This window comes from Microcebus murinus, chromosome 5 (assembly GCF_040939455.1).
Source record: "Microcebus murinus isolate Inina chromosome 5, M.murinus_Inina_mat1.0, whole genome shotgun sequence".
NCBI classification, from domain to species: domain Eukaryota; kingdom Metazoa; phylum Chordata; class Mammalia; order Primates; family Cheirogaleidae; genus Microcebus; species Microcebus murinus.
In genome coordinates, this window is record NC_134108.1 from 21,377,975 (window position 1) to 21,405,100 (window position 27,126).

A 27,126-nucleotide genomic window follows, 5' to 3' on the forward strand; every position below is an offset into this window, starting at 1 on the left:
GTCCTAAAAATATGCTTTGTTTTTCATATTATGAAGATTTTATCATTGTTTTGTTTAGGTGTTTTACCTTTTTCAAAGTTCTGTGACAACCCTTGATTCTTTTAGCTTTGATCTAGCTCCAATGATCACTGATTTTAAGCTGTAAAATATGTTTATATTTTATGTTAATATATGATTTATTATATATTATATTAAAAATGTCTCCTATATATTTATACTATATTACATTCATAACTTATTTAAATATATATCATATTATATTTATCATATATCATATATTTTATATAAAGCTATACAATATATCTCCATGTAGAGATAGGTAATATACTTCAGCATGCTGGTCATAAACTTAGTTATGAATAGCTCTAAATTTTTTCAATGAAAGCTTTTAAAAAATCTTATGATTTTATAAGTACTATCTATCAAGGGTTTTCCTTCAAATACTTTTCTAACTAGAATTAATGAGTATTAAAAGAGTAACCAAAGTGCAAACATGGGAGAGAGATTTACATTTACAACTGAATGCTAAGCTTGAAATTAATATCTTCTTGGAATTAACCTAGCTGCCATAAAAATAATTCCTTAGAGTAAAAGACATTTACAGTTTATCTAATTTCATGCTGGTTATTTAGGATTGATTTTGATTTTTCATATGATAGCTGTTATGACAATCTCTGTGTATTTTTCTTTTCCTTCAGGTCATTTTATCTTAGTGAAACTGGCAATTGAACTTTGCTCTAGTTGATGGGCAAAATTTCTTCTAAACTATCCATCATCCCAATTTCATCCTAGTTGAAAATTTTCAAATGCCATAAGAAATCTTTATAGATTTGCACTTAGCTTTTGGATGGACATTTCTACAATGGAGAGAACTGTGTTATAGCCCTGGTCCAAGGACATTACCATCTAATGCCCACTGACTACGGTGTGGGCGTGGAAGGTTCCAAAGGGAAGGAGCCGTCAGCAAGTGTGCAGGCCCGCTGGAGCATGGAATCAGGCAAGCTTTAAAAAGCACAGCTTTGGAGACACTCCATGAGTCTGCACGGCTTTCACACGAACTAGCACTTAAGACCTTGTGTAACAAAATGGACACTGGGGACACAGCTCTAGGACAAAAAGCTACCTCAAGGTCTGGAGAAACTGATAAAGCATCAGGTAGATGGAGACAGGAGCAATCGGCTGTTATTAAGATGAGCACTTTTGGCAGTCAAGAAGGACAGCGGCAACCACAACTAGATCCTGAGCAACTGGCAAACCCAGTGTCAGCACAACTGTTCGGTTCTGGGAAACTGGCCTCCCCCGGCGAAGTGGTGCAGCAAGTCGCCGAGAAGCAATATCCACCGCACCGTCCGAGTCCTTATTCATGCCAACATTCTCTCTCTTTCCCTCAGCACTCATTGCCACAGGGGGTCCTGCACAGCAGCAAGCCACATCAGAGCCTCGAAGGCCCTCCGTGGCTTTTCCCTGGCCCTTTGCCATCTGTTGCCTCTGAGGACTTATTTCCTTTCCCTATCCATGGCCACGGTGGTGGTTATCCTAGAAAAAAGATTTCAAGTCTGAACCCTGCTTACAGCCAATACTCGCAGAAAAGTATCGAGCAGGCAGAAGATGCTCACAAGAAAGAGCACAAACCCAAAAAGCCCGGCAAGTACATTTGCCCTTACTGCAGCAGGGCGTGTGCCAAACCCAGCGTACTGAAAAAACACATCAGGTCCCATACCGGGGAGCGGCCATATCCATGTATACCTTGTGGTTTCTCTTTCAAGACAAAGAGCAATTTGTACAAGCACAGGAAGTCACATGCCCATGCAATTAAGGCAGGATTAGTACCTTTCACAGAGTCAGCTGTATCTAAATTGGACCTAGAGGCTGGTTTTATTGATGTAGAAGCAGAAATACATTCAGATGGTGAACAGAGTACAGACACAGATGAGGAGAGTTCTTTATTTGCTGAGGCTTCTGACAAAATGAGTCCTGGCCCACCCATCCCCTTGGATATTGCCAGCCGAGGTGGCTATCATGGGTCATTGGAAGAATCGTTGGGAGGTCCAATGAAGGTGCCCATTTTGATTATCCCCAAAAGTGGAATTCCTCTGCCCAACGAAAGCTCTCAGTATATCGGCTCTGATATGCTACCAAATCCGTCTCTAAATACTAAGGCTGATGACTCTCACACGGTCAAACAGAAACTTGCACTAAGACTGTCAGAGAAAAAGGGACAAGATTCTGAGCCATCTCTCAACCTTCTGAGCCCGCACAGTAAAGGAAGCACTGATTCTGGTTACTTTTCTCGCTCAGAAAGTGCAGAGCAGCAAATAAGCCCTCCCAACACAAATGCAAAGTCTTATGAAGAAATCATCTTCGGAAAATACTGCCGGCTTAGTCCGAGAAATGCACTCAGTGTTACAACCACGAGCCAGGAGCGTGCTGCCATGGGCAGGAAGGGCATGGTGGAATCGTTACCTCATGTAAACACCAGGTTAGATGTCAAGATGTTTGAAGATCCCGTTTCCCAGCTGATCCCAAGCAAAGGAGAGGTGGACCTCAGTCAGACAAACATGCTCAAGTCCACTAAATTCAACAGTGAGTCCAGACAACCCCAGATTATTCCATCCTCTATCAGGAATGAAGGAAAACTTTATCCTGCAAATTTCCAAGGCAGCAGCCCCATTCTCTTAGAAGCTCCTGTAGACTCTTCACCCCTTATTAGAAGCAACTCCATGCCAACTTCTTCAGCAACTAATTTAAGTCTTCCTCCTTCTTTGAGAGGAAGTCACTCATTCGATGAAAGGATGAGCGGCTCCGACGATGTGTTCTACCCAGGGACGGTGGGCATACCCCCTCAGCGCATGTTGAGAAGACAAGCAGCTTTTGAGCTGCCTTCGGTACAGGAGGGGCATGTGGAGGTCGAGCACCACGGCAGGATGGCCAAAGGTATCAGCAGTTCTTCCTTGAAGGAAAAGAAATTGACTCCTGGGGATAGGGTTGGGTACGACTATGATGTCTGTCGGAAACCCTATAAGAAGTGGGAAGACTCTGAAACGCCAAAGCAAAGCTACAGGGACATTGCCAGCTTAAGTTCTTTAAGACATGGTGGAGAATATTTTATGGATCCCGTGGTGCCATTGCAGGGAGTGCCAAGCATGTTTGGAACTACGTGCGAGAACAGAAAACGCCGGAAAGAGAAGAGTGTGGGAGATGAAGAGGACACACCCATGATCTGCAGCAGCGCCGTAAGCACGCCCATGGGCATAATGACTTCAGACTATGACCCCAAGCTGCAGATGCAGGAAGGAGTAAGGAGTGGATTTGCCATGGCTGGACACGATAACCCTTCCCACGGTCACTCTGAACGCTTTGACCCGTGTCGACCCCAGCTGCTGTCTGGAAGTCCATCTCTTGGGTCAGAGGAGTCCCCTTCGGCCGCTGATTCAGACAAGATGTCAGACCTAGCAGGCAGGAAACCTCCTGGAAATGTGATTTCTGTGATTCAGCACACAAACTCGCTGAGCCGACCCAATTCATTTGAAAGGTCTGAGTCAGCCGAGCTCGTGGCTTGCACACAGGATAAAGCCCCTTCCCCTTCAGAGACCTGTGACAGTGAGATTTCAGAAGCCCCAGTGAGCCCGGAGTGGGCTCCCCCCGGGGATGGTGCAGAAAGTGGGGGCAGACCGTCCCCGGCGCAGCAGGGGCAGCAGCAGTCCTGCCACGCACAGCCCAGGTTGGTTCGCCAGCACAACATTCAGGTTCCCGAGATTCGAGTGACCGAGGAGCCTGATAAACCTGAGAAGGAGAAAGAAGCCCAGACTAAAGAGCCGGAGAAGCCTGTGGAGGAATTTCAGTGGCCCCAGAGAAGCGAGACTCTTTCCCAGCTCCCCGCTGAGAAGTTGCCGCCCAAAAAGAAGCGTCTGCGACTTGCAGATATGGAGCACTCCTCGGGGGAGTCCAGCTTTGAATCCACGGGCACAGGCCTCTCTCGCAGCCCCAGCCAAGAAAGCAACTTGTCACACAGCTCCAGTTTCTCAATGTCTTTTGAAAGAGAAGAAACCAGTAAGCTTACCGCACCTCCTAAGCCGGATGAGTTTGGGAAGCATTCGGAGTTTTTGACCGTCCCTGCTGGTTCATACTCACTGTCTGTCCCGGGCCATCACCACCAAAAAGAGATGCGGCGCTGCTCATCAGAGCAGATGCCTTGCCCTCACCCCACAGAAGTCCCAGAAATTCGGAGCAAATCATTCGATTATGGGAATCTGTCCCATGCTCCCGTGGCGGGAGCGGTGGCCTCAACATTGTCACCGTCCCGGGAGAGGAAGAAATGCTTTCTGGTACGGCAGGCTTCCTTCAGTGGCTCCCCAGAAATTGCCCAGGGTGAGGCTGGCGTGGATCAGAGTGTCAAGCAAGAGCAGCTGGAGCACCTGCATGCCGGCCTCAGGTCCGGGTGGCACCACGGCCCGCCCACTGTGCTGCCCGCTCTTCAGGCAGAGGACCCAGGGAAGCAGGTGGTGGGGCCTTGTGCCCCTCTGAGCTCGGGGCCACTCCACCTGGCCCAACAGCAGATCATGCACATGGACAGTCAGGAATCTCTGAGAAATTCCTTGATGCAACCAACATCCTATATGACAAGCAAACACTTACCTGAACAGCCACATTTATTTCCACATCAAGAAACGATTCCATTTTCTCCGATCCAGAATGCCTTGTTTCAGTTTCAGTATCCTACAGTCTGTATGGTTCATTTACCAGCTCAGCAGCCTCCCTGGTGGCAGGCCCATTTCCCACATCCCTTTGCCCAGCACCCTCAGAAGAGCTATGGCAAGCCTTCTTTCCCGGCAGAAATTCATTCTAGCTACCCCTTAGAGCACGTGGCAGAGCACACTGGAAAGAAATCTGCTGATTACGCACACACAAAAGAGCAGACTTACCCGTGTTATTCAGGAACATCAGGGCTACACTCAAAGAACCTTCTTCCAAAGTTTCCATCAGACCCGAGTAGTAAGTCAACTGAAACTCCCTCCGAGCAGGTTCTTCAAGAAGATTTTGGCTCGGCAAACGCTGGGCCTTTGCAGTCCTTACCGGGAACGGTGGTTCCTGTTCGGATCCAGACGCACGTACCGTCCTATGGAAGTGTCATGTACACAAGCATTTCTCAGATACTCGGGCAGAACAGCCCTGCAATTGTCATATGCAAGGTCGACGAGAATATGACCCAAAGAACTCTGGTAACCAACGCAGCCATGCAGGGCATAGGATTTAACATTGCCCAGGTGCTGGGGCAGCATGCAGGCTTGGAAAAATACCCGATTTGGAAAGTACCTCAGACCTTGCCCCTTGGTTTAGAATCTTCCATCCCCTTATGTTTACCTTCCACCTCCGACAGCGCCGCCACCCTTGGAGGTAGCAAGCGGATGCTTTCCCCAGCCAGCAGCTTGGAACTCTTCATGGAAACCAAGCAGCAGAAGAGGGTCAAAGAAGAAAAGATGTATGGGCAGATTGTGGAGGAGCTTAGTGCTGTGGAGCTGACCAATTCAGACATCAAAAAGGATCTCTCCCGCCCTGCGAAACCCCAGCTGGTTCGACAAGGCTGTGCTTCTGAGCCAAAGGATGGCTTGCAGTCGGGGTCATCTTCCTTCTCTTCTCTGTCGCCCTCCTCATCTCAAGACCATCCTTCTGCTAGCGCGCCCTCGAGGGAGCCCTTCCCGCCCGGCAGGGAGATGCTTTCTGGTTCCAGGGCACCCGCCGCGGGGCAGAAGTCCAGTGGCCTTTCTGAAAGCAGAGAGTCCTCGGATGAATTGGATATCGACGAGACAGCATCGGACATGAGCTTGAGCCCACAGAGTTCGTCGTTGCCAACGGGAGACAGTCAGCCGGAAGAGGAAGGGAAGGGCCGGAAGCTGCCTGTCGGCATGCTGGTGCATGTGGCCTCGAGCCCGAGTGGGAACGTGGCAAACTCAACTCTTCTTTTCACGGACATGGCAGATATCCAGCAGATTCTTCAGTTCCCCAGTCTGCGGACAACAACTACTGTGAGTTGGTGCTTCTTGAATTATACAAAACCCAATTATGTGCAACAGGCCACCTTCAAATCCTCGGTTTATGCTTCATGGTGCATTAGTTCCTGTAACCCCAACCCATCCGGATTGAACACCAAGACCACTCTGGCTCTTCTGAGGTCCAAGCAAAAAATCACCGCAGAAATTTATACCCTGGCTGCTATGCACAGGCCTGGAACTGGCAAGCTTACATCATCTAGTGCTTGGAAACAGTTCACTCAGGTAACAACTCTTGTTCTAGAAAGCACTCTCTATTGTGGATTTGATTGCTGAGCAGACTACCTAGTGAGGGATATAAGGTCCAAAAAATGCAAGGAAAAAATTAAGGTCAGAGTTGGGGTAGTCTCAGCAACATTGGCCTTACCCAGGGCAGAGAGAAGCCATTCACTGCACTTAGTTGTGAGGGTCCCAGGAAAGGTCTCAATGACTGGAAGTGTCTCCTTCACCCAGGTGCCATGAAATGCTGCCACTCTGACTGATCCCCATGGGTTCTTCTCTGTTCCGACCTGTGCAAGTGGCCTAGCAGATCTACTTGTCTTTGAATGTGAGGAATTCAGAGAATTATGAAATGGGGCCATAGAACAGGGAGTAGATGCTGAAAGGGAAGATCAGGAGGGAGGCCAGAAGGGTGATAGAACTGTACTTTGCAAACCCTTTTTACCAAAACTTATTATAGATCTCTTTTAAAACTTATTTTTTATTTTTCTGAGTTATTGTTCCTACGTGAATAATCAATGCCTTACATGCAAAATTATAAAAAATATTAGTAAGAGACACTGGAATTTTTTCCAAATTAACAATGAAGCAAATGGAGGATTTAAAAATATTTGTTCACTTGTGCTTGTTACCATGTTTTCTTCGATAATTTTTGAGACTACTTCCTTAATTAATATAGATTGTTTTCATTGCTACTTCAAAACATAGAATATGTCTTTTAAGTCCTTATTAGTGTTGTACAGAGTTAAGTGCTGAGTGTGTGTATATATATATATATATATATATTTTTTTTAAACAAAATACTAAATTTATTCAGTGGATACTGTCATTCTCCGATTTTATCCCTAGTGTTATTTTTTTTATGTAACCAGCCCCTGGCCTGTTAGGATGGAATTTAGGCTCATTTTCAGAGATTATGGAAAAAAGGAATGTAGGAGCTCTACTGTGTCTTAGAGAAAGCATGCAAAATGATTCTCTCTTCTTGTCCTACAGATGAAACCTGATGCATCCTTTTTATTTGGCAGCAAGCTAGAAAGGAAACTAGTGGGAAATATCTTAAAGGAAAGAGGGAAAGGAGACATTCATGGAGATAAAGATATTGGATCCAAACAAACTGAGCCAATCCGAATTAAAATCTTTGAAGGAGGGTAAGGAAACATAAGTGCAAATGTAAAATGTTCAATTATAGGTCAGAATAAATTGTCCAAAGTGTCTCCATGGAAAAAATAGTGTCTACTCTGGTTGGGAGCTTAAAGTGAATTTCTTTTCTATTTACATTTCTGAAGTCTGGCTGGTAATAGACAATAATGCATTCAGCCCTTGTTTTTTGAGACTTGCTTTTAATGAAAATGTCCATGATATGTATGATTCCAAGCCTCTGCCTTACATTTTCACACCTCTAATTTATTATAGAACCTACTAAATTCGTAGGCTCTTGATGTCATCTAAGTTCATTCATTCTTTGATATTTATGGACATTTGTGTTATTAATGGACCTATTTTTTTAGCCTATGCTTATACAAATGAAATCATGCATACTTGCATATAATTCTAGGAAAGAGTTAATTTGTTTGTTTGCTTTTAATGTTATCTAAACTGTAGACTTTAATCGGATTTTGCCAGTTCTGTCAACATCCTTTTTCTATTCCAAGATCCATATCAGGGCACCACATTGCATTTAATTGTCATGTCATCCAGTCTCCTGTGGTCTGTATTTAGGAATTTCTTTTTAAATGTTAAGTTCTGAATATAGAAACTCAAGTAATAAGGTTCAGTGACTTTGTTATGTGTATGGTTAAGAGAAATTACATATATGTGTAATGTCTAGTTTTAGATTTTGATAGAAATGTATCTTCAATCCAGTCACATTTGTAAAAAAAAACCCAGAGTTATGTTTTTAAAATTTAAAAATTTTAAAACACACTAACCACATTTTGGGGATTATGATGTGATTAGCCTTCCCTCTATAGCAGATCTGTAATTTCCACATTTTCATGAGCATGAATTTATTTCAATTACATTTGGAGAACAAAATAATATTATTTGTTTGACTATCAAATGTTGAAAATTAGTGAGATGAAATGTTAGTTTCTCACATAGTGTTACCAGTTTGGAGAGGGATTATTCTAGCTGGTTCTCCCTTAGGTTTTGACCCCTTTGGATGTCTGGTATTTGTATCACTAAAACCACAGTTGTATAGAGTGTTGAAACTCTTTTAACACAAATGAGAGAAATATAGATTTTTATCATTCCTCAGAGACAGAGAGGTCCGTGTGAGTGAATCAACCCGCTGACACTCAGCAGTCTTCTCCATAGTCATGTGCTAGCACCCATGGATTAGCAAGACTTTCACAGTTACTGAATGCTTTGGGGAGCCCATCTCTACTAAAGAAGGACACAAGTGAAAGAGCATATGTGAACATTTTGTTGCTGTGTTTTGATGATCTAAAAGGACAGTGCACCTATTTCATTTCCTCCTCCCTTCATTGCCCCATGTTGTGGGCTAGGTCGCAGTCCTTTCTTAATCTGTGGCCCCATTTCTGCCTGGTGGTGACCAGGTATTCTTTCTAAACAATGTGTTACCACCTCTTATTTTGGCAATTGCAAAGTGATAACTTAAAAAAATAACTGACCAATTTTTTTAAGTGTATGTGTTCCTTATATTATTTAATTGATTGGTTTAATAATTTTGACATATCTTCAAATTATTTTTTTCAAAATCTATTAATTCTCCTATCAGGTAGATTCATGGCTCTGCAGAACTGTTGTATGGTAAATATCTTGTTTATACAGATTTTTCTAATATATAGTTATATTTTATACAGAATTTTATTGTATTTTCATTCTAGAAGCAAGTTTAAGCTATGATGTTAAAAATAAAATTATATTATTTGATGATAAAATGCATTTCCTATCACTATGATGATGGGCTATAGTAAGTTTGAAGTATCTTTCCCTGAAGAAAATTCGCTTTCTATAAAATTATTAGTTTTATTCTATATCCTTTAAGCAATTTTATGTAGAGTAAGAGAATAGTAAAATAGAAATGTTTAAGTTTCCTGTTTGCATGTTTAAGTTCTCTTCTGATTTATTGCAAAAGACAATGAGATAAAAGATAAAGTTCAAAATAATTATGAAGAACAAGTTGAAGTTGAAATTCCTTGTAAAAGAGAAAAAATTGAAAGAAGCCAAAGGCACGCAAAATTAATTATTCAAGTTTGACTCTACTTTACTCTTCCTGGAGTGGTAGTGACCAAAAAGTAGATATTGTTAAGATTAAATAAAATCCATAGTAGAGTTGGTATTTAAATATGTGGATGTACTTTCTCTTTAAAAATTCCTTCCATGGATAGACGATTAAAGTTAAATTTGCTTTTATTTTTGTTTGTTGGTTGATTGGCTAGAACAAAATAGGGAGGTTTGCAATGCTCTTATAATATAAAAAAACTGTAAATCTAATACCTTTAAGTAAATCCCCAGTGAATTAGGGCATTTTGCATGTCTGTTTACCTTTGGAAGTTATAAAAAGAAGTGCCTAAAAGAAATATATTTCCAAGAGTGACATTAGACCCATAATTCTAGCTTACCTGCAATTTAAAAGATAATGATGTTTATTGAATTATTCAGTAGAATGCTACTGTACTCTATGATAAATCATGTTTTATTGCATTCTAAACAAAATGGAATGGTTGAGCACTGGGTAGGTTTCTTCCCTTGATTATCAAAGGAAATAACGAAGACTTTGTTCATCTAATTTGATTTGATTAAACTAGATGACCTCAGATATCCTTTCAAACATCTCTGTGAAATCCTTCTGGAAACAAATGCAAATTCGATTAAAAATAGAATCTCTAGTTTTCGTTATATAACAGTACCTTCAAGAAGCCAGTTGAAATTTAGACTCCACGTTAGTGTACAGATTCATGGTCTTTGGAAAGAACAGATCAAATCTGTAGATAACAGTTGGTGAGCCGAGCTCAGCCTGTGTAAACTAGAAATTTCTGAGGCACTCTCTCTCATGCCAGGACTGTAAAAATAGACCAGGAACTTGCAATGAAGAATTCTATTATCAGTTACATTTCTTTTAGAGGGTTGTGTGTGTTGTACATGCACATCTTGGATGATGTAATGCACATCTAAGATAATACATGATGAACATGTTGGTATGATTTTAGGATGTCCCTTGACTGGAGGCCATACTAGAATCCATTCGAAAGGTCTGCAACTCATCTGAAGCCCATTTGAACATCTACTCCCTAAGTCTATACATTTACACTTAATAGTAAAGCCAATTCCATTTTGAATTCTGTGTAGAATTATATTTTGTTTACAGTGCTAAATCTATTATCTAGTTCTTTCAGCCATTTACTGCATACATTTCACAGTCTTCAGGGAAGTAAAATTGAATAATTGTTTGTAAAAGACCCTCATAAAAATTTGCCATGCAAATAATTAGCTTTTGGTTTGATATATAACATGCTATAAGAATATTTGAAAACACACTTGACGTCCCCCCCTTTTAAACAGGTATAAATCAAATGAAGATTATGTATATGTCAGAGGACGTGGACGTGGAAAGTACATTTGTGAAGAGTGTGGGATTCGCTGCAAGAAGCCAAGCATGCTCAAGAAACACATCCGAACCCATACTGATGTTCGGCCTTACGTATGCAAGTTGTGTAACTTCGCCTTCAAAACGAAAGGTACAAGCCTGATTTTTGGGGGGGAACAAACATACTTTTCTTAAGGCTACTTAGGATTCTGAATACTGTTTCATAAAACCTTCGTCAACAATAAGATGATTTTGTTTGTGAAAATATGACTCCGTGAAATGTATTTTTCTCCCTAATGTAAGTGATCAAAGGTTAAGTGAGACTGTGACACTCCTCTTATGACTTAATTAAGAGCTAGAGACTTAGGGTCGGGCCAGTTGTCTCCAAAGGAAGTGGCCAAGAAAATTGCCTGACTAGCTATTATTTCATGTTGGAAATGTTATGTGGTCTAGATAGCTTTTGCACCAGAGTTGAAATATTGCACATGCAGTGGTATTAGAAAAGCAAGAAGCAGCTAGGAAGGAAACATGTACCATGGTCAGTTTCAAGATTATAAATAATGTAGAGATCCCCAGATTCCCAAGTGGGCCCCTCCATCCACAGTCACATTAATTATGCATAGAAATTTGATAGCTTATGTCCCGTATTTATCAGCACAGAGACAATTTCTTACTCTCGGGCCACAATTGTTAATCTCATGAAACTAGCACTTGCTTTGAAATGGGAAAAAAATCTGTTTTTAACAGGTAGATTCATATAAAAATATTTTATTTCAGAAAGTTGCTTCAGTTATATTTCTGTCTTTTTATAAAATCATGAAAATGTTCATAAGCCTGGTGTTCTCAGAATACAAATGGCTGTGAATTACAGGTTGTTTGACTTTTGTAGAAATGTGTTTTACATTAGATCTAATGGATACTACTCACTTCCTTGCCAACTTCACATCATTTCCAATGTTTTAACTTAAAATTTGCATGCTAATTAATCTGCTCTAATCCCATCAAGAAAAATAAATACCAAATGAAATAATCTTTGGTAGAGGAATGTATACCTGTTTTCTTTTATAGCCCAAAATCCTAAATTCTTATATTGGTTCCAAAAGCAAAACTGTGTAGCCTCTCAACATATGTGTTTCTTCTTCATTAAAAAGCTATCTGTAGTACAAGTATGCCTCATTTGAAGTTAAAAAAGAAATCAAGTGTGTTAATTTGCATTTCAAAAGAAATAAACATAAGGTCCTTTAAATGCCAGCCCTCTTAGCACAATTAAGCCTTTTATATAGAACTTTACTGAGAGATTTCCTAGTAGATGAGAAAATAAATCTATGATTTTGAGACATACTGCAAATTCACTAGTTATTACAAATGATGTATATCTTCACTTGGCATATGAGTTTGCTGCTGGTATAATTATGTGGAAAACTGAAGAAATGACACATTTCTAGATATTTTACAAAATTAAATTGAGTCAGGCTCTGAACCATCATCCTGGAATTTTAGCAGGAAATAATTTATTTTTGGTCATTACTAGAGTTTTCTTGTCACCCTTTGGGAATGTGCAAATGTCTCAGAATCTTAAAATGAACAAACATCCTGGGAAACCCTGGCAGTTTTCACCTCAGCCTGAAATGCCTGTTGTCCAAACTTATATCATCGTCTGAACACAAATCAAGCATCCTCGAAGGACCAATCCCTTCAGCCTTAATACATTACTTCAGAAGCTCATGCCTTCAGCCACGCAAAGCCAGGGTGGAATTGTTTTAGATCCCTATTTCTAGCTACAAACCTATTCTGAAGATGGGACCCCAAAACCTGACTATCCTTGGGATGGGTGGAGGGAAAAATATAGGAGAAGAAAAACATTTTAAAACCTGAATAAATTATCTTGACACACTTAGTGTCCACACCTATACACATATACAGTGTACTTGTACCCTGGCAGAAGCAAATGATTTCCATTAATTTATGGATAAATGTAATTAGTTTACAGATTTAAGAATTCTTGATAAGTCTACAAAATTTTTAAGCTCCTTAAAAAATTATAGAAATAATTTTTTGATAATTAGGAGTAATGGGGGCCTGGAAATTTTTCTGTTTGGAATTATCAAAATAGCATGTAAAATTCACATGTATGTAAGCAGTAAGAAAATAATAAAGCAATGTAAGTAAAATAATAAACAGCAGTGTCCCTTTTTAGAATTGTGGTCTATCTATTACATTAATAGTAAGCTAAACTCCCCTACAACAGGAACAAACTATTTCAGAAAGGCTGAGTTTCTACCAAGATTTCAGGGAGCCTTTTCTTAAAGCATTTGTTGGTACATTGCTAAAGCATTATCAAAGGGCATGGATAATATTATGACTATTTTCATTGAAGTGGATGTAAAGGCTCCTTACAGGTGAATTAATTCCTGAATCCCTTTTGATAAATTATATGGCATAGAATTTTGTATGTATATATGTATTTTTTTTCTTCTATAGATTTTGAGTCAAGGGCGATTGGATCAATGTTGTCAAAATTTCTCACATTCCATACAGCAATTATATAAATCTACACATATGCATACACATATATGTATATATACATATAATTATATATCATCATCATCATTATAACATTTGACATATAACTTTTCTTTTTTGTTAGAATAATAGGAGTCACAAGATAGATAAAAAAGGGAAGATTGCTGCTCCAGAATTTTAGAAACTGCTATCATAAAGTGTGCTAAAATATGTCAGACACATAGATGCTAAATACTGGGAATATGCTCCCTATAGGTAGTTAGCTAAGTATTTGTATGGATCTTTGAATGCCCTGACAAGGTTGGCCCTCACCCTAGCTTTGTATATTTTTTTCTTCTGACCAGTGAGGTCCTTGGAGGTTAATCTATTAATATATCTAATCAATGCCAGCAGGCCTGGGGTTCAATGGTTGTGTTGAGAACCATTGTTTCAGATCAGCTTGTGGCTGGCCCATTTGGGCAGATATGAGATTCTGTCTCAGGCAGGAAAGCCTGGGATCACCTGTCTTGCTTGGAGCCTACTCTTGGAAAGATGTGACCCTGGACTTTCACAGTAAAGCAAACCTGAGATGGGGCCGGAGCTCTCAGGGATTAATATCTTCAGAAACCAGATTGTTCTTCTTAAGGTTGAAGCAAGGGGTAGTGGGTATAAACAAATCTATGTTATGCCATGAATGTAATGAGATGACTTCATTTCACATGGAATTTTAGAGCAATCATCACATTTTGGTAACCAATTAATTTCTCTCACACTCTCTCTCTTTTTGGCTTTGTTTTCTAGGAAATCTAACAAAGCATATGAAATCTAAAGCACACATGAAAAAATGCCTGGAATTGGGAGTCTCAATGACATCAGTTGATGACACAGAAACTGAGGAAGCAGGTATATCACAATCTAGTTGACTGACCTTTTCACTATGCACACTGGAGCTCTGTGTGGCCGAGGTGGTAAAATAAGTTTAGATATTTTTAAAAACTGATCACATTTCATTTTATTAAATACTAAATATAGAAAATAAATCTGACACATTGGATTGCTTGAAACCTACTGAGAAGAAATAAATGCATTTCACTTTTGACTCTGGGGAATAAAAAGCCTTACTGTGAAAATATTTCTATCTAGAGCCAGGAAGGGAATATAATTGTACTTGCTTTGTGATAGTGATTTAAATTTTATGAAGCTTTTGGAAAAATCTGAAAAGCATTTGAATGTGTTATTATTCCTATTAAGAGGAAACTTAGTAGAACAAAATCCATCATTAACCTCAGTTGAGAACCCCAAGGGGTTGGCCAGACCTCCTGAGATATACCACTTACACTTACAGTTTATACCTAAACCTATAGATATAGGTGGTTGCTTTTCTTTTTCCCTATGGTATTATCATTAGTATTATCATTAGTATTAGTATTATCATTAGTATTATCCATATGAGTGGGGTGATGTCTGGGGTGATATAAAGTCTTACTCTGGCATCCTTATTGTAGGTTGGGAATGAAACCAAATAGGTACATAAAAAGATTGGAACCAATGCAGGGTCACACAGGTAGTGCCTTGTGAGAGTTATAGGAGTTCAGAGGTGTACCTGTCTCTGGGGGCTGGAAGGTTGAGGAAAGCTTTTAGAAAGAGAGATGAGGCCCAAATAAGCTCCTAACCTTGACATTTGGATCTTGATCTCCATGAACTTTATTCAATTGTTTCAGAAAATATGGAAGATTTGCACAAAGCAGCTGAGAAGCATAGCATGTCCAGCATTTCAACTGATCACCAGTTCTCAGATGCGGAGGAATCAGATGGTGAGGATGGAGATGACAATGATGATGATGATGACGATGATGATGACTTTGATGACCAGGGAGAGCTAACACCAAAAACAAGATCAAGAAGCACCAGTCCTCAGCCTCCTAGATTCTCCTCCTTGCCTGTCAATGTTGGTGCCGTACCCCATGGGGTTCCTTCAGATGGTTCCCTGGGACATTCTTCATTGATCAGCTATTTGGTTACATTGCCAAGTATTCAGGTTACTCAGCTTATGACACCCAGTGACTCGTGTGAAGATTCCCAGATGACAGAATACCAGAGGCTATTCCAGAGCAAAAGTACAGACTCGGAACCAGACAAAGACAGGTTGGACATACCTAGCTGTATGGATGAGGAGTGCATGCTGCCTTCAGAGCCCAGCTCCTCTCCGAGGGACTTCTCGCCCTCCAGCCGCCACTCCTCCCCAGGATACGATTCTTCACCCTGTCGAGATAATTCACCAAAGAGGTATCTGATACCCAAAGGAGATTTATCTCCCAGAAGACATATATCACCTCGGAGAGATCTGTCACCCATGAGACATCTTTCACCAAGAAAGGAAGCTGCACTGAGAAGAGAGATGTCCCAAAGAGATGTTTCACCAAGAAGGCATTTGTCCCCAAGGAGGCCAGTGTCTCCAGGGAAAGACATCACAGCAAGAAGAGACCTCTCTCCCCGAAGAGAGAGGAGATACATGACCACCATAAGAGCACCATCTCCCAGAAGGGCTTTATACCATAACCCACCATTGTCCATGGGGCAGTATTTGCAAGCAGAGCCAATAGTACTGGGGCCTCCTGTAAGTATTATTTGCTTTCTCTTTCTAATATATAAGTTGAAGCACATTGGAGCCTTTTGATAACACACTAGTGTGGAATTTATTATAACATGGGTATGTCTCATGGGCAGGAGTAAACCTGGTTATTGAAAATAGCAGGGAGACATTCTTATCACATGCTATTGTCAGTAACATGGCTGGGGCATTTCCCCAAGCATAGTATTGCATCAGAGCAGTACTGCATTTCCAGCTGGGAACAGATGAGGACTTTCTGGAAGTTTTCTAAGCTTAACTAATTATAGACAGGAGCTGAAACCTTTATGTGAGTAAAAAAGCTGAAGCCTTTGGAATGGCAGGACTGCACAGACAGACACTCACAGGAACCCTTAGGTGTCAGTTATGTACCTCTTCACCAGGTAAGGATTCTGCTTCAATTGTAAGCCTTGACTTTCAAAAACTTTTAATTTTTAATACACTCACTGCAAGTGAACATGTGAAACTGATCGGGGATGGGGAGAGGAGAGAATGGCACACACTTTGATGTTTATAATTCACAGGCATGAACAGATCTGTTTTTCTTGCCATTACCACCTCCAGGTGTACTTGCTGAGTGAAAGCCTAGGCCCAAGGAAAACAGGAAGTCAGGAGAGCTAAGGGAGAATGTACAGAGGAGATTTCTATGACAACCTTCATTGTAAATTAAGATAACAGCAGCAGCAATTTTGGGTTATATTTAAGCAGCAGGTTTAGTGTAAATCCATAAAAAAGCACCTGTCCTGCCTCATTCCATGGCACAGTGTACCCTGATGTCTCTTAGAGTTTGTGTAGGATTTTAAAGAACAAATAAAGCAGGCACTTAGCATAGACAGAATGACACCTTTGGAGCTTGTTTCCTTTAAATGTGTTTTGATTTCCTGGTCTCTACTCTTTGTCATACTCTCTTTGCTCTGAATTTCTGTTGCCATGTGCACCAGCACTGTCTCTCCCAGCCAAGGGAAGCACTGCAGGCTCCCAGCTCTGTCTTGCCAGATGCAAAAAGATGAGTGGGGTAACAGATCAGCATGGGATGTATACGTGTCTATAGATATATATATATATATATATATGCACATACCCTTAACGTTATCCATGCTTGATTCGTTATATTCATTTTGATGTAACAAGATTGTTCTTACTGAGATTTAAGTAGGATGAGAGTTTATCCACTACATTACCATAAGGTCCAAATTATTATACAAAACCATAGAAGTGAAAACCAAAGTAGAGAAAACTTATTGGGAGTTTCTTTGGAGAGTGAAGAAGAGGTGAATGAGAGGAGAGAGGATGCGTAGAAATAAATGCCTGGCGGGGTTTGGAATAGGGGAAGGTGAATGCATTGTAGTTTTAGAGAACAATTGATCACTCCCTGTGTCAGCCTGGAGTCGGGGATCTCAATTCACTTTATGTAAGAGGACATCTCTCTGTCTGGCTTCTGTTGTCCTGCTCTCTTGATTCCTGCACAGGTCTCCATTCTGATTAGGTATGTGCAATTGACGTCATGTAATAGCAGCCAAAAGTAAAATGAGAAAATAACCAAGCTGCATTTTTTATTTTAAACTTTGAATCTGTGATAACTGTGTTTATCTTCAAAGATTGTTATTGGAGGCATTACATGGCATCCACCTGAACTGGTGTTTGATGGAGAGATGCCTTTTTCTAAACCAGAGCAAACACAAGAGGGATTTTGTGTATGTGCAGGATTTAAATGATTCTTTTTCATACTGTAAAATGCCCATGTTTCCTAGCTTATGAGTTCCTGGGTGATTATAGGGTTAATGATTACACCATTTCACCCACACTTTTAGGATAAGTCATGTTTCCAGCTTGAATAAAGTGTAGCCCAGAGCAGGGCAAAGCATGGCAGAGAGTAGCAGAAATTAATGCATAATTTATAGTTCCTCAGCCAGTCTCACGATCTAAATAGAACTGGATGAATCCTTAATGGTGCAGAGCATACCTTGAGTTATAGAACTGAAATGTCCTTGAAATGAATTTGAACTTTTTTTTTTGTCTCTCCTGGACTACTACCACAGTGGCCAAGTTCTTAAGTTCTCAAAAAACAAAAAAATAAACAGAGTTCCTTTTAAATAGTAATCCATTAAAAGAAGGAATCACAGTGATTAAAATCTGATAATCTCATTTAAACCTCATAATCTGACAATCTGAGTCACTGTAGGAACAGTACAAAAAACAAATTCTCCATTTTCAGGACTGGGACAATGAAATCTGGAAATCTGGCCCCAAATCTTAAGTATCCTTAATTCATTAATTGCCAAGGAGATATTTAAGTGGAAATAATAATATAATCAGAAGAACAGACACAATCATCTTTGGTTCCCAGCTATGTAGTTGAATATAAATTAACTTTCTAAAATATTTAATGTTAAGTGCTTCTCTTGAGGATAGTTTCCTTGAATAAACTGCATTGGTGAAAGATTTAAGTGGCTTTGATTTGTGATTTGATGGAGAAGCTGGTCTTCTGCATTGAACATCATTTGAGCAGGAATTCATTCCCTTAGACCAACATCTTACACATTAGAGGAACCAGTTTGTGGGTCCTCCCCACATTGTCATCTGGTCTGTGGAAAACTTTTTTAAAAAGCCAGTTTTCAGGCTTGTCATTCCAATTATACTCATCAACACTTAAGAAAAATATTAAAAATCTGTCCAGCATATAAACAGATGGTAATCTTTTCATTTCCTTTTGAATTAAAAATATGTATTATTAGTATTTTCTGCTCGATAAACTTTTCCTGATAATTATTCGTTATTTTCTTTTCATTCTCTCTTATGGAAAAAAAAAAAAAACAGAGCTAAAATGTGTCTCTGTACCTAGCGGAAAACACACTGAATGCTTTATCGCCTTACTGTTTAAAAAACAAAAGTAACTTTTCACAGGATGACACCTTCATTCAAGGATTATAAAAGACAATATTTGTAAAATGAAAAATGGATAAAAGGATTAGGTAGCAAGGCCTACCTAGGTAGTGAAGTTGGGAGTGAGCGAATGAATGAATGAGATAGCCTGACCTAAGGATGCGGAGTGGCAGGATCTGAATTTTGTGCTCTCCTTGTTTCCCCGTGCAGAATTTAAGAAGAGGATTACCTCAGATTCCTTACTTCAGTCTCTATGGAGACCAAGAAGGTGCTTATGAACATCAAGGCTCCAGCCTTTTCCCTGAGGGTCCTAATGACTATGTCTTCAGTCATCTTCCACTCCACTCCCAGCAGCAAGTGCGAGCCCCCATCCCCATGGTGCCCGTCGGTGGGATCCAGATGGTCCACTCCATGCCGCCAGCCCTGTCTGGTTTACACCCTCCACCCACATTGCCTCTGCCGATGGAGGGCGCTGAGGAGAAGATGGGTGCCTCTGGGCATTCCTTCCCGAAGGACCCCTACGTGCTTTCCAAGCAGCACGAGAAGCGAGCTCCTCACACGTTGGGGTCGTCCGGTCCACCCAGCACTCCCTCCTCCCCTCGGCTCCTGATGAAGCAGAGCACTTCCGAAGACAGCCTCAATGCGACAGAGCGGGAGCAGGAGGAAAATATACAGACCTGTACAAAAGCCATTGCCTCTCTCCGGATTGCCACAGAAGAGGCAGCTCTGCTCGGGGCGGATCAGGCAGCCCGGGCGCCGGAGCCCCACCAGAAACCCTCGGGAAGTGCACATGTTAGCATTAGACACTTTAGTGGACCTGAGCCAGGGCAGCCCTGTCCCTCAGCCACCCACCCTGACTTGCATGATGGTGAAAAGGACAGTTTTGGTACATCACAGACTCCGTTAGCTCACTCCACGTTTTACAGCAAGAGTTGTGTGGATGACAAGCAGTCAGACTTTCACAGCAGCAAGGAATTGTCTTCAAGCACAGAGGAAGGCAATGAACCTTCATCAGAAAAGAGTCAGCTACATTGATCTAAGATGCATGGAGACTTTCATTTCCACATTTTCCCATTTTTTTTTGTTTTTGTTTTTCTAGGAATAGAGGTAATCAAGTTTATAGCATGCCTGTCCTAAGTTATAGTAGTTGCTATTATATATACTTTTGTTATATCAAAAGAATTAGGTAAATTAACAAGTCATCATGAGCCTGACCAAAACAAAATTTGAAATTAACCTATTGGGTCTGGTACTTTTAAAATTGTACAGATGTTTGTGCCTTTTCTTTACTTTGCTTATATTCTTATAAGCATTTTTTAGCAGTAATTTGTACATATTTTAGAATTTGTGTATCTGCTTTGTAATAAATGTAATTTCTTTCCTTTTTTGGACACTTGGATCTAAATGATGTAAAGCAAAACAGCATCAATATATATGTGAGGTTGCACTAAAACATATTTTTATATGATTAAAACTGAACAGCTTTTATGTACAGCTCTGATTCTGTAATACTAATATTTATTTACTTTGTTTCATAAATTGTACATTTTTTCTTAATGTTGTGGATTGCTTTTCTATGTGAAGCATGGGATTTACTGTTGCGTACCTAGAACAAAAATGTACATTGTAAACAAGATATTTAAACTAGAGTATCTTATTCTGCACTTATGCATTAGTTAAGAAAAAAAAAAAAGATAAAGGATGTATCAGTCAGTTCTTAACTCTTGTATATTTTTTTGTCTCTTGTTTGCCGGATTGACTATAACTTAAGTGCTGATTGTGATTTTAAACTGATAGTACCGTAAAGCATTAAAGTAAACAATGTGCTATTGTGAGTTTTTTCAAAGCTTTATAAATCAGTTATAAATAATATTAAAAGTATTTGGTCTTATGTGAACATGTTGATCTATATACGCATCTAAAAATATGGGAAAACATTCCGCCCCATGTAAATATGTACAAGTGCATCACTGGTACAATTTTATGTAACTCAGTTGGACACTAGGTTGCCACAGACCTATGCTAGGGTGTCTTTAAAAATTAAAGTGACAAAGCACATGGGACTGTGTAGAGCTTGGTTATCGGCTGGCCCGGTGGCTTGGCAGGCAGTGCTGTGCGCTGCCGTGGAGAAGACCTGGGCTTCTAAGTCTCCTTGGTTCTTGTTGCACAGGATGGAGACCGGAACTAAGGCTACACAGAGGGGTCGCACTTGGACTCTGAAGGTTGGGTGTGGAAGCGGGGAAGGGGGATGGAGACTTGCTCCCCAGCTCTTCCTGTCAGCCAATCCACGTGGTAACAGGGTTAACATCAGCATTAGGGGAAGTCACCTTACCCTTTTGAACAGGGCAAGAGTGTCACACTCCTGGCTATCTCAGGGGGAATGGAGAAAAGAATCTTTCAAGGGCAAAGAACTCGTGGCAGGATGACGTCTGTTGTATATAACATTCAGAATGGCTTTGGGTTAGTGTTGAAGGTGGAAAGAGCCTTTGTAGGTCCAGAAGGGTGGAACAGAGGGAGTACAACATGTGCACATGCACGTACATGTGTGTGCACGCACACGCAATCTGGGTTATCTTTGTGCTATATAGTGGATTATAATTCTGTGAAACCGAGTTTGTATACTGAATTACATTAAGGAGTGTTCTTTAAAAAGAGAAATAAATATACAATTACATGCTTGAGGTGTCTAGTTCTTATGTGTTGTTTTACATTTTAACTTCCCAGCTTTGTTTTTAAACCAACTGTGGTACTACTGACACACCATTTGTACTTTTAATTGCTAGTTGCTGCCTTTCCTGAGGTATGCCGGGTATGAATGCCTTTAACAAGTAAAAAGACAGTCGATGCTTCTATAGGTGTGGGCCTTAGATACGGACTCATCTAAACCTAAGCATGGTCCCGGGCAGCAGACACTGTGTCTGAACAGTCATGAATAAAGCAAATTATCATTTTCCCTTCTGCCTCTCTCTCAGTATGCATACGTTCTCAAATTCCACTTGGGAAACCTCTTTATCTTTGCTGAGATGACTGAAGTCAAGAACCAGCTGAAATATACCATTCGATGTCCACACATCACACTTTTTCATTATAAAGTGTAGAACCTTTTTAATAATACAAGCAGAAGTTCATTAAATGTCGAAATCTATCAGTATTACCACTATAAAAATCTCAAATTGGTGGATTTACAACTTACCTATTTTATTTTATGAGCCAGGCTGCCTTTTTTAAAGGATGTTTTACACAGATGAATTAAAGGTCAACACAGACAGCCTAATACCTGTCTCTTAACCAAGAAGAATCTTTGAAACAGTTGGATTATGTAGGGTGATTTGTGTGTCTTATTTCTCATTGTCTGTGTGTGTGTGTGAGTGATTCCAGGCCAAATCAAATCACTCTTTATTTTCTCTTCTATCTAATTCATCATTCATGGATTCACTCATTCATTCATAAAACAGGTTTTGAGTCCAGCTATGAACTGAGTATAATGATAGGCATTTAGAATGAATAAGAGAGTATTCTTACCATCAAGGAACCCAAGTAAATAGAAGAGACATATATGTGAGTAAATGTGTATAATATGATGTTAGAGCTAGAATAATTGTACATTTGGTGAGATTTGTGATCCCAAAGGAGAGATCAGTGTTCCTGCTTCATCGCCGAAGTAGCCTTGGAACAGATCCTTGAAACAACATATTGACTAATTCATTCAACATAATTTTTCATCCACTACAATGGGACACTGTTCTGTGGGCTAGGTGTACAGTACTGAAAAAAAACAAAAACAAAACACAAAGTCCTTGCCTTCATGGCGTTTATATTCTAGTGGAGAAAGCATATAAAAAGGAAGTGAGAAAGTGCATGTCAGCTGATCAGGGATGTGTAAAGCAGTCAAAGTGTAAAAAGCAAGACGTAGCTGGCTCCCTGGGTATAAGAGACCGTTTTGCTTAATGAAAAGGAATTGATAATAGTGAGAGGGATTTGGTGTTGGAGATGAAGGACACGGGGGAGTGAAAGATGATGAGGTTTTAACCTGGGCACTGGAAGACAGTGATGTCATTAGCCAACAAAAGAGAATGGATTTGTATGAGATGCAGGTAGAGAAATGAGCTCCCCTTAGCAATACAGAATGAGTTCAAGCTCAAATAAGAACGGCCCAAACTGGAGATTGGTTTATCAGTCCTTGTCACTTAGTCAGAGCTGAGAACTGGATGAACTCCCTCAAGGTATATGAAAGGGTAGAGAGGAAGTCTGAAAATTTTTCAGTGATGGACAAGGAACGTGGGAGCCAGCAGAGATGTACTTCAGATGACAACACATCTCGTATGCTGAGCCCTAATGACACATAATTTTGGATATTTTTGAAAACTGGATTTTCTTAAGTTCTCTGAGATAATTTCTAGGAAGCAAAACCTTAAGAACATCATTTTTTGAGAAAAAAAACAAAACCCAACACTATTTGTGGAATTATCTATGGTATTTCCTCAGTAGTGTAATGCCATCTTTATTATTAAACAATGAATTAGAAATTATTAAATGAACCTGGCATTTACAAATGTCTTTTGCAAAGCCTGTGGTCCAGAGAAGTTAGGTAAAGTTTTCGAGGACAAATATGTGGTTCACTGTGGAACTGAGACTAAAACTGAGATCTCCTACCTCTGTCCAGGTTTAAACTTAAAGAACAGTTTCTGATTCTTTACACTCCTCTTACTGAGATCAGAAGCACAATCACAACAATTTACAGTGAACGTTGCTAGGATTGCAGGAGCTCAGAATAATATAAGAAACAAAAACCCCATTTCTACTCTGGATAATTAAGGTTATTATTAGGTTAGAATATGTTACTAAATATGATTGTTTTCCCAGGAGCTGTTTGGCATCATATGGAGTATAATAAGGTCCCATTAATTTCTGAACATAGAGAAACATATGCCTATATGCAGACTCTCTATGCAGTAATAAACCAAGCTTGGCCATGCAGTAGTACTGAAGAACAGAGAAAATGGCAGAGATTTTTCTATTTGGCATTTAAAAGTACTTAAAGATTAATAAGGAGAAGGTGCCAACTATTGCTTTTCTAGAAAATTTTATGGATCATTTTATGTGTACATACCCATTGCTTAGCAACAAGTAGGGTCACCTCCAGAAACACATGTTGGTCATTAAAATGAATCAAAGCAACAGATTTCCTCTCTGTTCACCGAGTACCTAAATTATATTTCAGATTTGGCAATGTTTTATACTTCAAGTAGATTTCAAGTTTTGTTATCTTGTTGAAATACCAGTTTAATAAATATGGTTGGATGTGAATAGCATTTCATTTAAGCAAAACAAGAATAGAATGATTAAGGATGATATACTTTATTAATTCATTGAAAAATCATGTTCATACATGAAATATTCTAAAATGAAACTTTTCCATCGTAGAACGATATCAGATCATGTCATAGCTCCCAAGGCAAAAGGAAAAGGCCAAGCAGTTTTGTAGATCATTAAGAGAGAAAAATTTTAAAAGGTCCAGCGGGACTTCTTCAATGGAAACAAAGTTTGGGATAAATAAGTGTGTTGCTTATTTGTGCTTATCAACAGACAGCATGGCAGGGGGGCTAAGGCTCCACTTTGAGCACTTGATATGCTAATAAAAACTGATGAAAATCTGTATCATCAGAGTTACTGCCATTTACAACAAAGTTCCCAGCTCTGGGAAAGGCAAGGGGCATGGGAATTATTGTCTTGAGCACCTCCTCTCTTAGGCAGAATCTGTCTCGAGTTCCAAGTACAATTATAAAACACCAATGCACAATTCTAGGAATATTCTTTGTCATGACTTGAGGGTAGGCAGTAGCGTTAGACTTTGCAGACTCAAAATGGCTGTCTTTGAGTCAGTGTTTTATTGTTGTACCATGTAGGAAAAACTAAATACACACACATGGTACGTGGATCCAGGGACCCAGCCCCTTTTATAGGGCCAGCGTCCCTACACAAAATCATTTTTAGCTAATGACGGTGCTGCTGGGCGCAATCATTATCCTGTTTTAAGTGCTTTCATCTATTCACTCATTTAAGAGTCACAAAACTGAGGGAACTAATTTGCTTAAGTTTTCCCAGCTAGTCAGTAGAAGAGGCAGTTAGGCTCTACAGTAGTGCAGTCCAAAAGAACTTTCTGCAATGATAAACATGTTCTATATATGCGATTTTCAATATAATAGCCTCTAGCTATGTGCAGGTATTGAGCACTTGAAATATGGTGAGTACAACTGAGAAAGTACACATTTTATCGTTTTTAATTTAAACTTCAGTAGCCACATGTGGCTAGTGGCTCCTGAATTGGGCAGCCACCTCTGGAGGCTGTACCTTCCCCGGTACACATTTCAACCATGTACCTCTACAGGCATTTGTTCATTTGACAGGCAGTGAGCTCCCATCGCATGCCAGCTCTGTTCTTGGTGCTGGGGTATACCAATGAACAACAACAATGACAATAGAGCAAAACAAAACAAAAACAAAAAATGTGCTATTGTAGAACTTGTGTTCAGTACTTACCACCAAATATCTAGTTAAGGATTTGGGTGATGCTGTCCTCCTGGTTGTTCATCTTTCAGTTGAGTTTTGGATCTTGCTACTCACTCAAGCAGTAACAGCCCATGCATGCTTTTAGGAAGAGGTAGACAGGGTCTTGACAGGCAGTTCTTCCTCCTCCTGCTGGAAATCTCTGTTAAAAGCTAGGGTGGTGAATACATCCTCAGCACTGATGTGGGTTCTGCCCCCCTGCCTTAGTCTAAATCCATATGCCCCCCTGCAGGCCCGTGGGGAGAGAGATGGAACTGGGCTCCCAGAGGCGCTCACTCACCCCACTGCCTCTGCCCAGGAAGTGGGAGTCTGTGGAGAGTCCTGTCTGCCCCTCGTCTCGGAAGTCCCATCTTGCTTTTCTACTATCCACATAGAAGTAAGTGGAAAGCAGAAGAAAAGAATCAACTTACAAGTTTTGTCTTGAAGTCATTGTATAGCTCTGCCATTTCTTCTCCCACAATAACGAAGGAGGCAGAGGAAGGGAAGAAATGGGGCCGAGGGTCGGGGGAGTCCTTCCTCCCTCTGAGCTGCCATGCTGACTCTTAAGTGAGGGGCCTGGAGGAAAAGTCCTCTCCTGGCCAGCATTTATTGGCCTACGTAGCCAAACTTGTCCACAACCATATTGTGAATTTTTCTCTCTTTGGAGAAAACCTGCCCAATCACCAAGGACCCACTCTTTTCCCCAAAACACATTATATGACTCTCTGTTATACTCATGGAACCAGCAAGATCATAATTCAAGTGATATTCAACTGAAACAAACTAGACAAAGAAATTAAGTAAAGCAACTACATCTTAGATCAAAAATTAGAACATGCAGCCTTTCCCAGAGAGAATTCAGCTCAGTGACTATTTCCTCCAGTCTCCTAAGGAAGATACATAACGAGTACCATCCTCACGCCTAGGCAAGAAGTTAATTTGTTACACAGTGGATGGCTTAAGACATTAGGACTTAATATTCATATGGAAACCTATTTGGGAAGGTGTGGACCATGGTGTATTTACCAACTTAACTCAAGCCCAGTTACACTGTCAAGTCTGGTTTAACAGAAATTATACACCGAGCACCACAGGACAGCATCAGATTCCCCCAAATTGTATGGTGCCCCAAATATGAACACTACTTTATTAATATTTTCCATATTAAACTTAAATTGCAAAAAGATAACCCCATTTCCCTTTTATGTTAAGGACCAAATAAATTTAAGTCCCTCATTTTGCCTCCCTTAATTCCTTACCCCAAGAGTAACCTTATCCAGGGTCTCCAGGAGGGTTATAGTTCAGGCTTGTTAGGGATTTCAGGGAGGATCTTGGTATTCCTGCCACTCAGAGATCTGGGGTTCCTATCAGAAAAAGAAAGCATCTACACAAGGAATATAACCAGACAGGAAAGAAAGTTAAACTCTCTGTTTTGTTCCCTAACCCCAATATGACAATCACATGTAGCAAATGTTTCCGGTAGGAGAGTGGTAGGACAGGATTTGCGGTCAAGCCATATCAAGGCTTTGAGGTAGACTACACTGTCCATTCTAAGAGCCATCACCACATGGGGCACAGAGAACTGGAAGTATGTCTAGTCCAAGTTGAAATGTGCTGTAAATTTGAAAAAATATGCCAGATTTTGAAAATACAGCACAGGGAGCATGTCAAATATCACATTAATAATTTTTCATAGTGATAACATGCTGAAATGATATATTAGAAATATTAATGTCAATAACATGTTA

At 40.1% G+C, this 27,126-nt stretch overlaps 1 protein-coding gene across 6 annotated transcripts in view; it reads left to right on the top strand.

Annotated features, from left to right (window-relative positions):
- The window catches only part of HIVEP2 (HIVEP zinc finger 2), a 182,471-nt gene extending 160,960 nt beyond the window's left edge, over positions 1-21,511 (top strand). For all 6 annotated transcript variants that reach the window (XM_076002916.1, XM_076002917.1, XM_012745364.3 and 3 more), the window contains 6 exons: positions 699-6,272; positions 7,260-7,414; positions 10,794-10,969; positions 14,122-14,223; positions 15,042-15,937; positions 19,043-21,511. In XM_076002916.1, coding sequence (XP_075859031.1) covers positions 1,086-6,272; positions 7,260-7,414; positions 10,794-10,969; positions 14,122-14,223; positions 15,042-15,937; positions 19,043-19,867 — 7,341 coding nt within the window. In that variant the 5' untranslated portion in view covers positions 699-1,085 and the 3' untranslated portion in view covers positions 19,868-21,511. The remainder of the gene's footprint in view (positions 1-698; positions 6,273-7,259; positions 7,415-10,793; positions 10,970-14,121; positions 14,224-15,041; positions 15,938-19,042) is intronic.
- The last annotated feature ends 5,615 nt before the right edge of the window (positions 21,512-27,126 follow it).